Source organism: Aricia agestis, chromosome 4 (genome assembly GCF_905147365.1).
Source record: "Aricia agestis chromosome 4, ilAriAges1.1, whole genome shotgun sequence".
Taxonomy (NCBI): domain Eukaryota; kingdom Metazoa; phylum Arthropoda; class Insecta; order Lepidoptera; family Lycaenidae; genus Aricia; species Aricia agestis.
The window spans coordinates 7,670,258-7,682,777 of NC_056409.1; the positions used below are offsets into that span (position 1 = coordinate 7,670,258).

At 34.1% G+C, this 12,520-nt stretch overlaps 1 protein-coding gene across 1 annotated transcript; it reads right to left on the minus strand.

Moving 5' to 3' along the window:
• Nucleotides 1-7,919: 7,919 nt before the first annotated feature.
• LOC121726368 lies at nucleotides 7,920-10,195 on the minus strand. Its single transcript, XM_042113708.1, has 2 exons — nucleotides 9,274-10,195; nucleotides 7,920-8,423 (listed from the first exon to the last, which is right to left on the minus strand). The coding sequence occupies exons 1-2, from the start codon at nucleotides 10,069-10,071 to the stop codon at nucleotides 7,947-7,949; spliced, it is 1,275 nt and encodes a 424-aa protein (XP_041969642.1). The 5' UTR covers nucleotides 10,072-10,195; the 3' UTR covers nucleotides 7,920-7,946.
• Nucleotides 10,196-12,520: the final 2,325 nt, after the last annotated feature.

The following is a 12,520-nucleotide window of genomic DNA, read 5'->3' on the forward strand; positions in this document are numbered from 1 at the left end:
AAAAAGAAGATACCAATAAAAATAACTGAAATCTAAAGAATGCCAGTTATGATCTTACAAAAACATTCATTTTCAATATAATAGGGTTCAAAAATATCTTATCAGGTTTTACAAATTTACTTTTGTTTGCACTGTATATAAATATACTAAGTATATATATTTTTATCTGTAACCAGTAAAATTCTTTTAAATTAAGTTATTAAAATCATCAAAATCTAATTATAAGTGACATGCGGCATGCCCAAACAACTGTAAATTACCCGTCAATCGTCATAATACAAAAAAAGGCTTTAAAAATTAGGGTTGCTTATCAATAGCTTAAAAATGTCTTAATTTAATTCCCGTGATCTACATTATTAATCTTTACCATTTACAATTTAAATAATCGTATAATTTCCGTGCTAAGTAGCGGTCCCCTTGACGCGTGCCGTGGCGAGTGGCGACGGATTGGCAACAACGTGTCACGTGTGACCAAACTTGTGTCCCACAGGGGCACAGTACTACATTATAGGGTAAATATTGTAATACTGTGACAGGGGCCACAAGTGACAAAAACTCGTTTAAATTCCATTACTGAATTATTGACCAACTTTTGTGGCCCATGTTTAGGGTTCCGTACCCAAAGGGTAAAAACGGGACCCTATTACTAAGACTTCGATGTATGTCTGTCCGTCTGTCTGTCACCAGGCTGTATCTTAAGAACGGCTATAGCTAGATTTCTGGAATTTTCACAGAATGTGTATATCTGTTTCCGCTATAACAACAAATACTAAAAACAAAATAAAATTAATATTTAAGGTGGGCTTCCCATACAACAAACGTGATTTTCTTGCAATTTTTGCTCGATATCAATAATGGCTGGCACTTGAAATTTTTACTTATATTTGTACTTTAATAATTATAATAAAGTTGAAATAAAATAAATATTTAAGGGACATACAAAAAATCACATTTTTTGGGCTTTTTTGCTCTATAACGGTACGGAACCCTTCGTGCGCGAGTCCGACTTGCACTTGGCCGATTTTTTGAGTAACTATGCTTACTTAATAGTATGAGAATATATAATTATGTGGATGACTGTAGTCTGCATAATATAATTTCCGATAAATTAATACCAAACTATTATATTTTAATGCAATATTAGTGTACCTAATATAATTTGTTAACTTCCTTCCTCGTTCGATCCACTCCGTTTTCTATCAAACGATAAATTGGTATTCTTATGAAATGACAATGAAATTTTACGAGATGGTCCATTGAAATATGAGTCTCGAAGTCACTGAGGTAGTAAGTACTACGTAGTATAACTATGTCAGTGCTCGAAGTACTGTTTTCCGTTTTAGCCCGGCCGCACATTGTCCGAAATTTCTGATCAGAAACAGTTGAACGTCCGCACTGCCTCTTACATTTTGTACTGAGCCGAGTGAGCTCGAACTCGACGGAAGGATATTTCAGATAGTGTGCGGGGTGGCGGTCCGGCGAAATTCAACTGTTTCTGATCAGAATTCGGACAATGTGCGGCCGGGCTTAATGTAGCTAGTTTTGCTGTTATGTGAAGAGATCAGTCAACACTTACGTCATAATTAAAACACGAGTGGAAGAAGCCGGTGACTAACATTTTACAACATAAGAACCACGGACATATAAGAACAATAATATTCCTCATTTTTTCCCTTATAATTTGGAAAAATTTTGTAACTTACCTAGTCTTACTTCATCCTTACTTGCTTTGCTAATTTATTTAGCTATACATGATCCACATTTTTTTATTTCAAATGATTTTTCGGTCCTAAAACCTAAATTTAGGCAAAAGAACGTTAGTTTTAAACTTTTAACCGACTTTAAAAAAACGAGGAGGCTGTAATTTTTCAATGTATGTTCATTGTTCAACGATTACTCCGCCGTTTGTGAACCGATTTTCACAGTTTTTGTTTTGTGGTATAGGGTATTTATTACCCAATTTGGTACCATGTTCACAAAAGTGGTGACCTGATGATGGGATCCATTAGTAATCGAGGAAACTCCTCAAATTTAAATAGAAACATATTATAGTGATTTTGGTTTTATAAATATGGTATATGTTACCAAAAAATAAAATAATGCTTTAAGATATACTTACCATGGTTCGAAGGTGGTGAGCATAACTCCGACCTCCTTGTAGAATATATAATTTTTCGGCGTTGTTTTAAGAACTAAAAGCATAATAATATGCTACTAAGCAAATTAGATAATTCGTCATCATCATTTGATTTCAAAATTTTCAGAAGTCTAGCTATAGCGGTTCTTGAGATACAGCCTGGAGACAGACAGACAGACAACGAAGTCTTATAGTATTGTACTTTTATAGTCTTTTAGATCGAGATAGATATCTTCACGGGCGATTATAATAATATATAGGTATAGGTTAATTATAAAGCTGAATAATAACTCAAATATGGTAAATATCCTCGTATGGGAAATGATCTTGGTACTTATTAGTTATTAACTTATTACGTTTGTTTCAGGATTTCGATGGCACCCGGACTCTTGAGTGTAAATTTTAAATAAAGATTTGGACATAAGCCCAACACATTTTCTGTCAAACTTTTCATTTAATTACAGTAAAATTAATAATATTCATCACTGAGCGCGGCAGTTCTTTCGTTTCGTTATTTCTTGTGATTTCTTAACGGAATTTCATGTTCCCAGACCCCACCCCTGCCGTTCACAGTTCACACGCTTCTAGTCCTACCCGTACCCGTGTGAATAGGGGACAAAAGGCCTCGTGCCTTGGCTCTGATAACGATAAACTTAATTAGCCTTAGCGACAAGGTTATAATCAAAGGGTTTTACATTAAAAAATATAAGAATTAATATCGTTATAAATTAATAAGAATTAAGAACATAAAAAAATATAATATGTAAAACTCGAGGGTCAACTTTTTCTAAAATTATTCCTTATTAAATCACCAAACACAACAGCCATAAGCATAAATTATTATCTAAACAAAAAATATACAGGTGTAACAAAACTAAGTGATAACACTTAAGGGTGTGTATATGTTCCTTGTAAAGAGGTCACTGTGAAAGTAGCAGCGCTGAAAGACTAATTTTTTTTCCGTTTTGTATGGGCAAGCGCCCTGGCGTCACAAGTCATAACTCACGAGATTTCCCATACAAAAATATAAAAAAATTTTGGTCTTTCAGCGCTGCTACTTTCACAGTGAACTCTCTACAAGGAACACGTACACACCCTAAAGTATTATCATTTATCACTATGTTTAGTTACACCTTGAATATCAGTTTTCGTACTCAAAAAAATGGGTAGAGACCACAAAAGGCCATTAACTTATTATCACGATAGTAAACTTTTCCCGCCTTTACAAACATATTAAGGGTAATTTTACATTAATAAGTGGTGGGGTAATCCTCTGGCACGCGCCACGAACCCCCTGGCTCCCACGGTATCTTCGCGATCGGGAACTTTACAAATAGCTAAGCGTGAACGTGCCCTTATTAACGGGTTCCGATTATGAGCTCTACATACTTTAGCTGACATGCTTTGCATCAATTACTAGTTTTCGGACTTTTTTCTTTTTAACCTAACAATGCAATTAATAAATATACGTTATTTTTGTGCAATATAAGGGAGAATATGGGTCAGGTACATAATAATATTATCAGCTTTCGCTACTAAAATATTTCTGCTTAAAATTTTTGCAGAAACTAAAGAAAAATAGTTAACCTATAACTGGTTAAATTGGAAGTAGATAATAATATGATCATAGGAAAATTCGAATGGTTTATAATTTCGTAGGGAACCCAAAAAATCGTTTTGTATTTTTGTAAATTTCACACGGGACGGAAGGTCGAGCCGTGAGCGTGGGAATTAAAATCTGGGAGTTAATACGGAATGTTACATTTTATCTGTATATTTCATTTTATGTACAGCCTTAAATTAAAAGGGGTTAAAATAGGGTTCAAACAAAAAAATATATTTTTGATTTTCTTTTTCAGGCAAAAATAAAACATTTAATAATATTAAATTATTAGGAGTTATAATAAAGGACAGGAGACAAGATACCACCTTGGGGCACGTCCGCAGACATACTGCAGAAAGTAGACATCCGATCAGTGAGCCTTATACATTGAGTCCTACCATAAAGATAGCTACGGAACCATTCAAGAACAGGATCAGAGAAGTGAAGCGCGCCTAGCATTGCTATTAGTATAGGGCTAGTTCTAAGTTTTGGTGGAGTTTCTTTTAGCCATAAGTCCTTTTTATTTTATCAGTGAGCCACGGCGCAGGCAGGTGTTTTAGCCTAACAGGTCGTAAAGGTGCATGTAGATCAAATATCTATAATAAAAGTGTATTGAGAACTCCCATCTTTTCGTCCACAGTAGACGCATTATAAAACGCCTACCAGTTAATTATTGTCAAAAGGTAAACTTTAAGCTTATCCGGGTCAATTGCGTTGTAGAACTATGCTGCATGAAAATGCGAGGTTTGGGCTTAGGGTAACGGATTTTATAGGAGAGAAAGATCAGGTCATGGTAGGCTTCGGCATTAAATTGTCCATGTGTACTAACGTGATTCAAGAAAGAGACTATATTATAATCAGATCAAGCAAAGATGGGGCGCAGTTAGGAAAGAAGTGTGTAGGGAAGAGGAAGGATATTAAGGTTGACGGAATTTAGTTAGGAACGGAGTTTGGTGGCTCGGGTCATGTGAACATTGTCTTGACTAGACAGGTGTTAAATTCACCCATAATTCAAGACGTGAGTAGAAGAATAAGCTAAGTAACATGAAAAAATTTCCCGTTTTTTTGCTTAAATGGAGGCTTTAGGGCCGGAAAAATTATTTGAAATATAAAAAATATGGATTATATGTGTAGCCAGATATATAAGCTAGGTTATGTAGTAGATAACTTACAAGTTTTATTTAAATAATTAGGGAAAAAATGAGTTATTGTCCGTATGTTACGAAATGTTACTTGTTCGATTCTTCACTCACGTTCAATTATAATGGTGTGATCTACATTAGAGACATGTTTTTTCTAACAGGACTTCAAACTAACTTTCAAAGTAATCTTTAACAAAACTTTATATTTTAACAACTCTTCCTAATTTATAGTTCCTATTCGTATCTTTTGTCCCAATTTGGTAAGGTAAGATTTTTTACGTCGGTAAGGCGACAGATATGCTATTTATTGGAGGTGTCTTACACACAATGGAGCCGAGGGTTCACGGAAAGCAAACACAAAATAATGATCGCAACCTTGCAATTGACAGGCAAAAAATACTTATCTCAAATTCGATCCTAGTTTGGGGAAAACCTCCTTTATTCCGTGGGTTTTAAGGTGGGGTTTCGATGACGAAGTTATAATATCAACGGTCAAACAAATTCGGGTCCCACACTGGAATATTTCTTGTGGGAATGAAATTTTAGTGGGAATTCCGAGCGCCGCTCGCTAGGGTGACACGTGCCGCCGCAGATATGTTAATCGTTTTTGAATAACTCGTGAACCCCCATATTTTAACTTGTACAATTATGGATTACAATACTCGTTAACGAAATTGTTGAAGTCAGATTACCTCAATTAGGTGCCTGCACTAAATACATTGCAGATATTATGCAGCTAATATATTGCTCCCTTTATCTTTCTGGCTTAAAATAATGTCATTTTTATTTATTTTTTACATAATCGCATACAATTTTTTATTTTTAGATAATAATTAATAAGTAATATTAATATTACCGGCGTCAAACGCTCTTTTAGCTGCATAATAAATAATAATTATTAGGTTTCGCCGTTTTTTTCCCCAAAAGCGATTAAATTACTATAACAGAAATCAATTAAAACGTAACATGACTTAATGACTTTTCCCATGAACTTGTTCACACCAAATCGAGCATGGGAATATTATGCTACCCTAAAGTTGAGCATAAAAAATGTTTACCTGGCTCGTGGACTATAAAGTAATGGTACGGTAACCACAAGGTCAGGCGAGGAGTTCCCAGGGTTCCCCGGTTCTCACAGGAACTACCGTGAGAAATACCCTCATATACAAATTTTATCTTTCGAATAAAAAAAAGTCTCGATTTTTTTTAAATATTCATCAATGGGCACTTAAGTAGGGCTGACGATCAATTAAGAAATAAACACTTATTAATCGTGGGAAGGATAAGACATAATATTATGTCTGTGCGATCGGAGTTTAATGATACAGGGTCGCCGGTCGTAGAAAATCGATGTAAAATAAAGCACGCATTGCGAAGTGAAAGGGTTATTTGTCACAATTACATGAACGCCTTTAATAGAATAAAAGATAAGTTTAACTAAAAAGCTTGGCTGGAGCACTGCCGTGCTATATATATATTTCAAAATTCAGCTTTTTAATACATAATATAGAAAATGATATTAATCAAAAGAAGATAATAATTTTTCTTTTTACTGAAGAATTTCACACAATTTTTATGCCTGTTTAAAAATTTGAACCACGCAATATAATTTAGATAAGGTCAGCGAGGACGCACGGTTCTCAGGATCATTCATTTCACACGGGAAGGACCATGGGAAGCAAATTAACTGGCGTTTGAGTTTTGACACGGGAAAAATATTTACCTGGCTCTTGGACTAGAGGCACAAACCGGCGACCACTGATACATAATTGTCGCCGTTTCTAGTGCTTATTTTAATCGCCTTGTGACGGTACTCCCTAAAATACAATTGATCAGAATGTATGTCAATATTCATTAATAATGTATGTCAATATTCATTAATAACTAACATTTTGTTACATACGGACAACACAGCGCAAGCGCTGTTTCACGCCGGTTTTCTGTGAGAACGTGGTATTTCTCCAGTCGAGCCGGCCCATTCGTGCCGAAGCATGGCTCTCCCACGATATAATCGCGGCCAGTCGCTTATTTGCATTAAGTATTGACACATAAAAAAATGCATGCACAGGACATTCAAGGACGTTCCCAGGATCCCCCCGTTCACACGGACAGCTCGAAGGACCATGGGAACTGCTTGTTGACACAAACTGTTTATCTTGTACACATAATATATTTTGCAAGCGAATTCTTTATTGTCATACTACTGAAACTTGAATGTTTACGTTCTAATAAAAATATTTACACAACGAATCATTTTATACAAGGTCTGATTGTCTTTGTGGACCTGGAATATACGCTGCCTAGGAATCATGCTTATTATTCGTGTAGGTACGCTGTGTAATTTTTTTTAGTAAGAGGAGTAGACAGTAGTACATCATAAGTATAGACTAAAAATTTTAATCTAAAAAATTAAATTCCTCCAATTTCTTATTGTAAGGAGAACAAACGTTTAAAGTAGCTTTATAACAACCCCACATATCCATGTTAACATTTAGAAAAAATATTAAAACGAAGTCATTATAAATTAATAATGGTAGTCACTAGTGACTATATTTTTAACCTACAACAACGTTCTCACAGATTCATAAATACTCGTATTTAAAAATGTGTTATTTTTCCTAAACGTGACTTCATGTGTTTTCAGTACGGTGTAAAATTGAGTGTAATATTTGTTTTTCTCCCCTGGGAACTGCACTACATCTAGCTACGTCAACGAATCAACGATACGTCTCATGGGCATTCGAAAGAGGAAATTTCGGAAAGTATCTACTGAAAATATTAAAGAATTCGTATTCAAAATTAAAATATCAAAAATCAGGACATTTTTGTTCGATAAGAAGAGTGAGTGGAAGAACCAGATAGCTATCATTTTATAACATGAGGACAATAACTAATTTTTCTTTTATAATTTTAACAAATCTTGTACTTAACTCATTTATCATCCTGGCTAATATATCTAGGGAGACATAAATACACAGTTTTTAGGGTTCCGTACCCAAATTTTGGTTTATTATTGTAAATAAAATATGAAACTACATATTATGCTAGTTACATTAATTTTATTTTAAATATATTTATTTGGATTTAAATACCCAAAATCGATGCAGCTTTTTATTGTATCCACGATACGTTGTTTTATTAGCAATACCGTTTCCACGTGTAAGCCGGACATATTATTAAAACTTTCCGCAAAATGTCCTATATTCTCTGCTTCTGACATAGTTTCCTTTATTTTGGCTATTTCTTCATTATTTCTTATCATGAGACTATTAGAGATTATCGCCGTTCCGAGCATATTTTTTGCGTATCTACAAAGGTCACTTTCGAGTTTATCTTTAGGGTATGTGGTTTTTATCTTTAAACCGTGTACATCTAAATTTATCTCTAATTGTGAATGATAATAATCTATCCACTCGTAGTAATGCTTGGCCCTTGTTTCATAGTCGGTGCAGTTAAAAATTACATAAAATATATCGATGACTGGTGGTGCTTCTTTCACTAGTTGGTAGTCGATCATAATGCACTTCGTTGGCTTGTCGCCCTGAAAAAGGAAATTTTAACTGTGAATAATCTCACTTGTAGTATTTTAATCGCACTACACTTCTAAACGTAAACATTAAAATTGCATAAAAATTAGTGACAACAACGAGCTTAATAGGATATAAATAATCCATACTAATATTATAAACGCTAAAGTGTGTCTGTCTGTGTCTCTGTTACCTCTTGACGCCCAAACCGCTGAACCGATTTTGCAGAAATTTGGCATGGAGATACTTTGAGTCCCGGGAAAGGACATAATATATTTTTGTTCCGAAAAAATGTACGGTCCCCGCGCGATAAACCAGTTTTGCCGCAACGGAGTTACGGGCATCATCTAGTGAATAATAATATCCAATACACCATATTATGGTGTACTACCTGACATTGTTATTAACATGGAAAATAGTATTAAGAAAATCGGCCAAGTGCGAATCAGACTCGCACACGAAGTGTTCCGTACCGTTATAGAGGAAAAAATTGGCCAAAAATTGTGTTTTGTATGGGAGCCCCCCTTAAATTTTTAGTCTGTTTAAATATTATTATTAATTATTAAAGTAGACATAGGTATAACTAAGGATTTTGTAAAAAAATCAAGTACCTAGCAGTTGTCATTATTGATTACAACTGATTGATTACGAGCAAAAAAGTCCAAAAAATAACGTTTGTTGTAGGTATGGGAATTAAATATTAATTTTATTTTGTTTTTAGTGTTTGTAGTTCTAGCGGCAACAGAAACACACAATCTTTGAAAATTTCAACTTTCAGACAGACGGACAGGCATCTAAGTCTCAGTAATAGGGTCCCGTTTTATCTTCTGGATATAAATTAAGAAAAAAAAAAGTGTCACAAACCTCTAACTTGAATAAGAAATTGTTCGTCCAACAATCTCCATGAACAATAATCAAATATTTGGAACCTTTTTCGGATTTCTCCATCCTAAATTTTTTATCTATTTGTTCATTTATTGTCTTTACTATTATATTCGCTGTTAACTTGTCTTCAAACATTTGACTTATCTGCTGTCCGATAGTTTTGAAAGTTTGAGTATATTGCAATAATGTTTCAACTGCGTTCATATTCATAAGCTTATTACAAAATCCAGTATATTCTTCGGGGCATTTTTCTTTTAAAACAAAACACAAGGAATGGTACTGTGCAACGGTTCGCAATATCAATTTAATGGTATCATTCGGCAGGGGCTTAAACTTATCTAACATCACATATTTTTCTTTCCTTAAATCTTCCAATAATATAATTTCGTGTGGTGTTTCGTTGCTTGCACCATAGCAGATAGGAACGGGAAACATATCACTCGGTTCTATTCCAACATTCTTCTGTAATTGAGTCATCATCGGCAGAACTTCCTTATACATCGTGATTTCATTTGTAAACGTTATCACAGCCAATATATTAGTTTCATTTAATAGTCTCGTAACATTTGATGTAACCTTCACTATAATTTTAAAATCTTCTTTTTCGTTCTTAATGGAGATAACTCTCACGGCAGCGCCAAAATTGTCACCGGCTTGCCCAATCACGGATACGGTCGCATCTTTCCCTTTTATGTTATTTTCTTTTATTTTTCTCCTTATGAAATCCAATTGCTGGTCACTGATGCCATCGAGATCTCCTTTGATTTGAATGTCCATATTTCAATAATGTTCAATTCTTATTATAAAACTTTTAGTAGTCACCTCATTATATAGATATTTTCTGTTTCTTATCTGGTTGTTTAAAGCATTTATAATGATTACGATTATTAGATAATGTTTCGTATTATATATTTATAATTTATAGATGTTTACATACAATGTATCCCGACACCGGTGTCCGATCCTTTAATGTGACTATGGCATATTTTATCGACAAATTGGTTCTCAAATTTTTTCTCTCTCTCACGGTTGTATAATGGCAGCTATTTTAGTTTTTCCCAGGCTTTCACACAAATCTGACCAGTACTTCTCATGTAAATATCCTATGAAGATAAAAAAGGTCTCATTTGATAGCTAAACTTGTGGACTACGCTTACACAGGCAAAATCTTATAAATTTCGTGGAATTAAACATAAAAAAAAACCAAAGTTTAAGAAAAAAATTGTGTATTTTTTAATTAATGGCTTTTTGTGAAAAATCTAGCGCATTAAACTGGTTCTTTTATGTTTTAAAAAGATAGGAGAGGTTTTTATCTTACATAAATTCTTTATTTCAGTGCTCTAAGTCAGATAGTTTAGAAGTTATAACGATTTTCCTATGAAGTAGGTATAGGTCAGATTAGTATGAAGTCACAGAATATTTTTTTTCAAAAGTTGGAGAAAAAAAAATTTAACTCATGATTTATGGCATATCTAATTGACAAATTGGCTTTCAAATATTTTTTTTCTCTAACTTTTAAAAAATAATAATTGATGTAATTAATGTTTGATGATCGGTGACTCAGCGACAAAATTGTGGGTTTTTGGACACGTATAAAATCTAAAGTATAATAGATACGATATTCAAACTTCACTCATTTAATTATTATAAATATTCATTTCATTATATCTTAAAAAAATTAAGTATCTGGCATTATCCAAACTAAAGTCACGAGGGTTCAAAAATACGACGAAACGTTTCCAGAAAAAGTAGGTAGTGCCCTTGCGCTTCGCTTGGCTCGTCTTGGCCACCGTGTCCCAGATTAACAGTGTATTTTGGCGTGTGATATTACTCATATGTCATAAGTTATAACTTACAACTTATTGCTTGCGAGTATTATATATTATTATTCACTTATTACTTACTAGCTTTTGCCCGCGGCTTCGCTCGCGTGGAATTCGAAAATCGTGTACAATACGAATATTCTTGCAAATCTCCTTTAGAAACATGATGTTTTTCCAAGACCAAAAGTAGCCTATGTTACTCTCTATCCTTTCAACTAAGTCGATGCCAAAAATCAAGTCAATTGGTTGCTTCGTTAGGCTACGCCCCCCCAAGTACCGGCCGGAGGCAAAGCCCGCATGTTAATCAAACGACACTCAAAATCTGTATGTAAAGTTTTGGTTAGATTAATTTTACTTTTAATAAATAACTTTGTTTGATCCTAATGGAGAATTAAAACTCAACACTAACGACGCAACACGTTTTTGCGGGGGGGAGGGGGGGGGGGCTTATTGGGGCGGCGCAGATGCTTAGTTTGAATAAGGCATATATATCTGCAAAAACCGTATTCAAATCGGATCAGTAGTTTTCGTGTTAAAGAAAAAAGTTTTATACAAAATCTTGCTCCCTCTCTTGTCACAGTACAGTTTATAAACAAATACAGTTTATAATATGATGTAAGTTTATTCAAGAAAAAAGTTTGATACAAAATCTGCCCCCTCTTTGGTCCCCTTTGAGGGTTAGGGGGGAAAAATTTTATACACCAGATATGAAGTTGGAAGAAGACAAATATATCTGCGAAAACCATATTCAAATCGGATCAGTAGTTTTCATGTTTAAAAAAAGTTTAATACAATATCTGACCCCCTCTGGGGGTTAAAGGGGTGGGGAAAAATTTTATACACCAGATGTTAAATTGAAAAATACAGTTAATAAATATGAAGTTAGTCCATTGAAGAAAATAGTTTGATACAAAATTTGACCCCCTCTTTGGTCCCCTTAGAGGGGTGAGGGGGGAAAAATTTATACACCAGATGTTAAGTTGAAAGAAGACAAATATATCTGCGAAAACCGCATTCAAATCGGATCAGTAGTTTTCGTGTGATGCTGGAACAAACATACAGACAGACAGACCGACAGACAGACAGACAGACAAAAAACAAACCACAGTTGTGGCTTCTATAGCGATGTAGTAACAGCCCCCGCTTATTATTTTTTGGATATCTTTAATGTACAGAATTGTCATTTCTACAGTTTTATTATATGTATAGATTTGTTGTTACATAATATTATAATTAAGTACTATTTTTTCTAATAATCATCGTCGTCTGCAATTTTATCTGAAAAAGAAAGAATGAAATTGTTTGCTTGCGTTACATAATAGAATGCTTCCTGCTCTGGTTTCAAAACTCAAGATAAGCTATAACGTGTGTAATTTGATTTAAAAATCTTTAAAAGAGTTTTT

Bases quoted from the DNA above. Each gene is read 5' to 3' on its own strand.
- LOC121726368 (XM_042113708.1), bottom strand. From the start codon at position 10,071: ATGGACATTCAAATCAAAGGAGATCTCGATGGCATCAGTGACCAGCAA. The intron at 8,424-9,273 runs GTTTGTGACACT...TTCCTTTTTCAG, and splicing joins ATTTCTTATTCAAGTTAGAG to GGCGACAAGCCAACGAAGTG.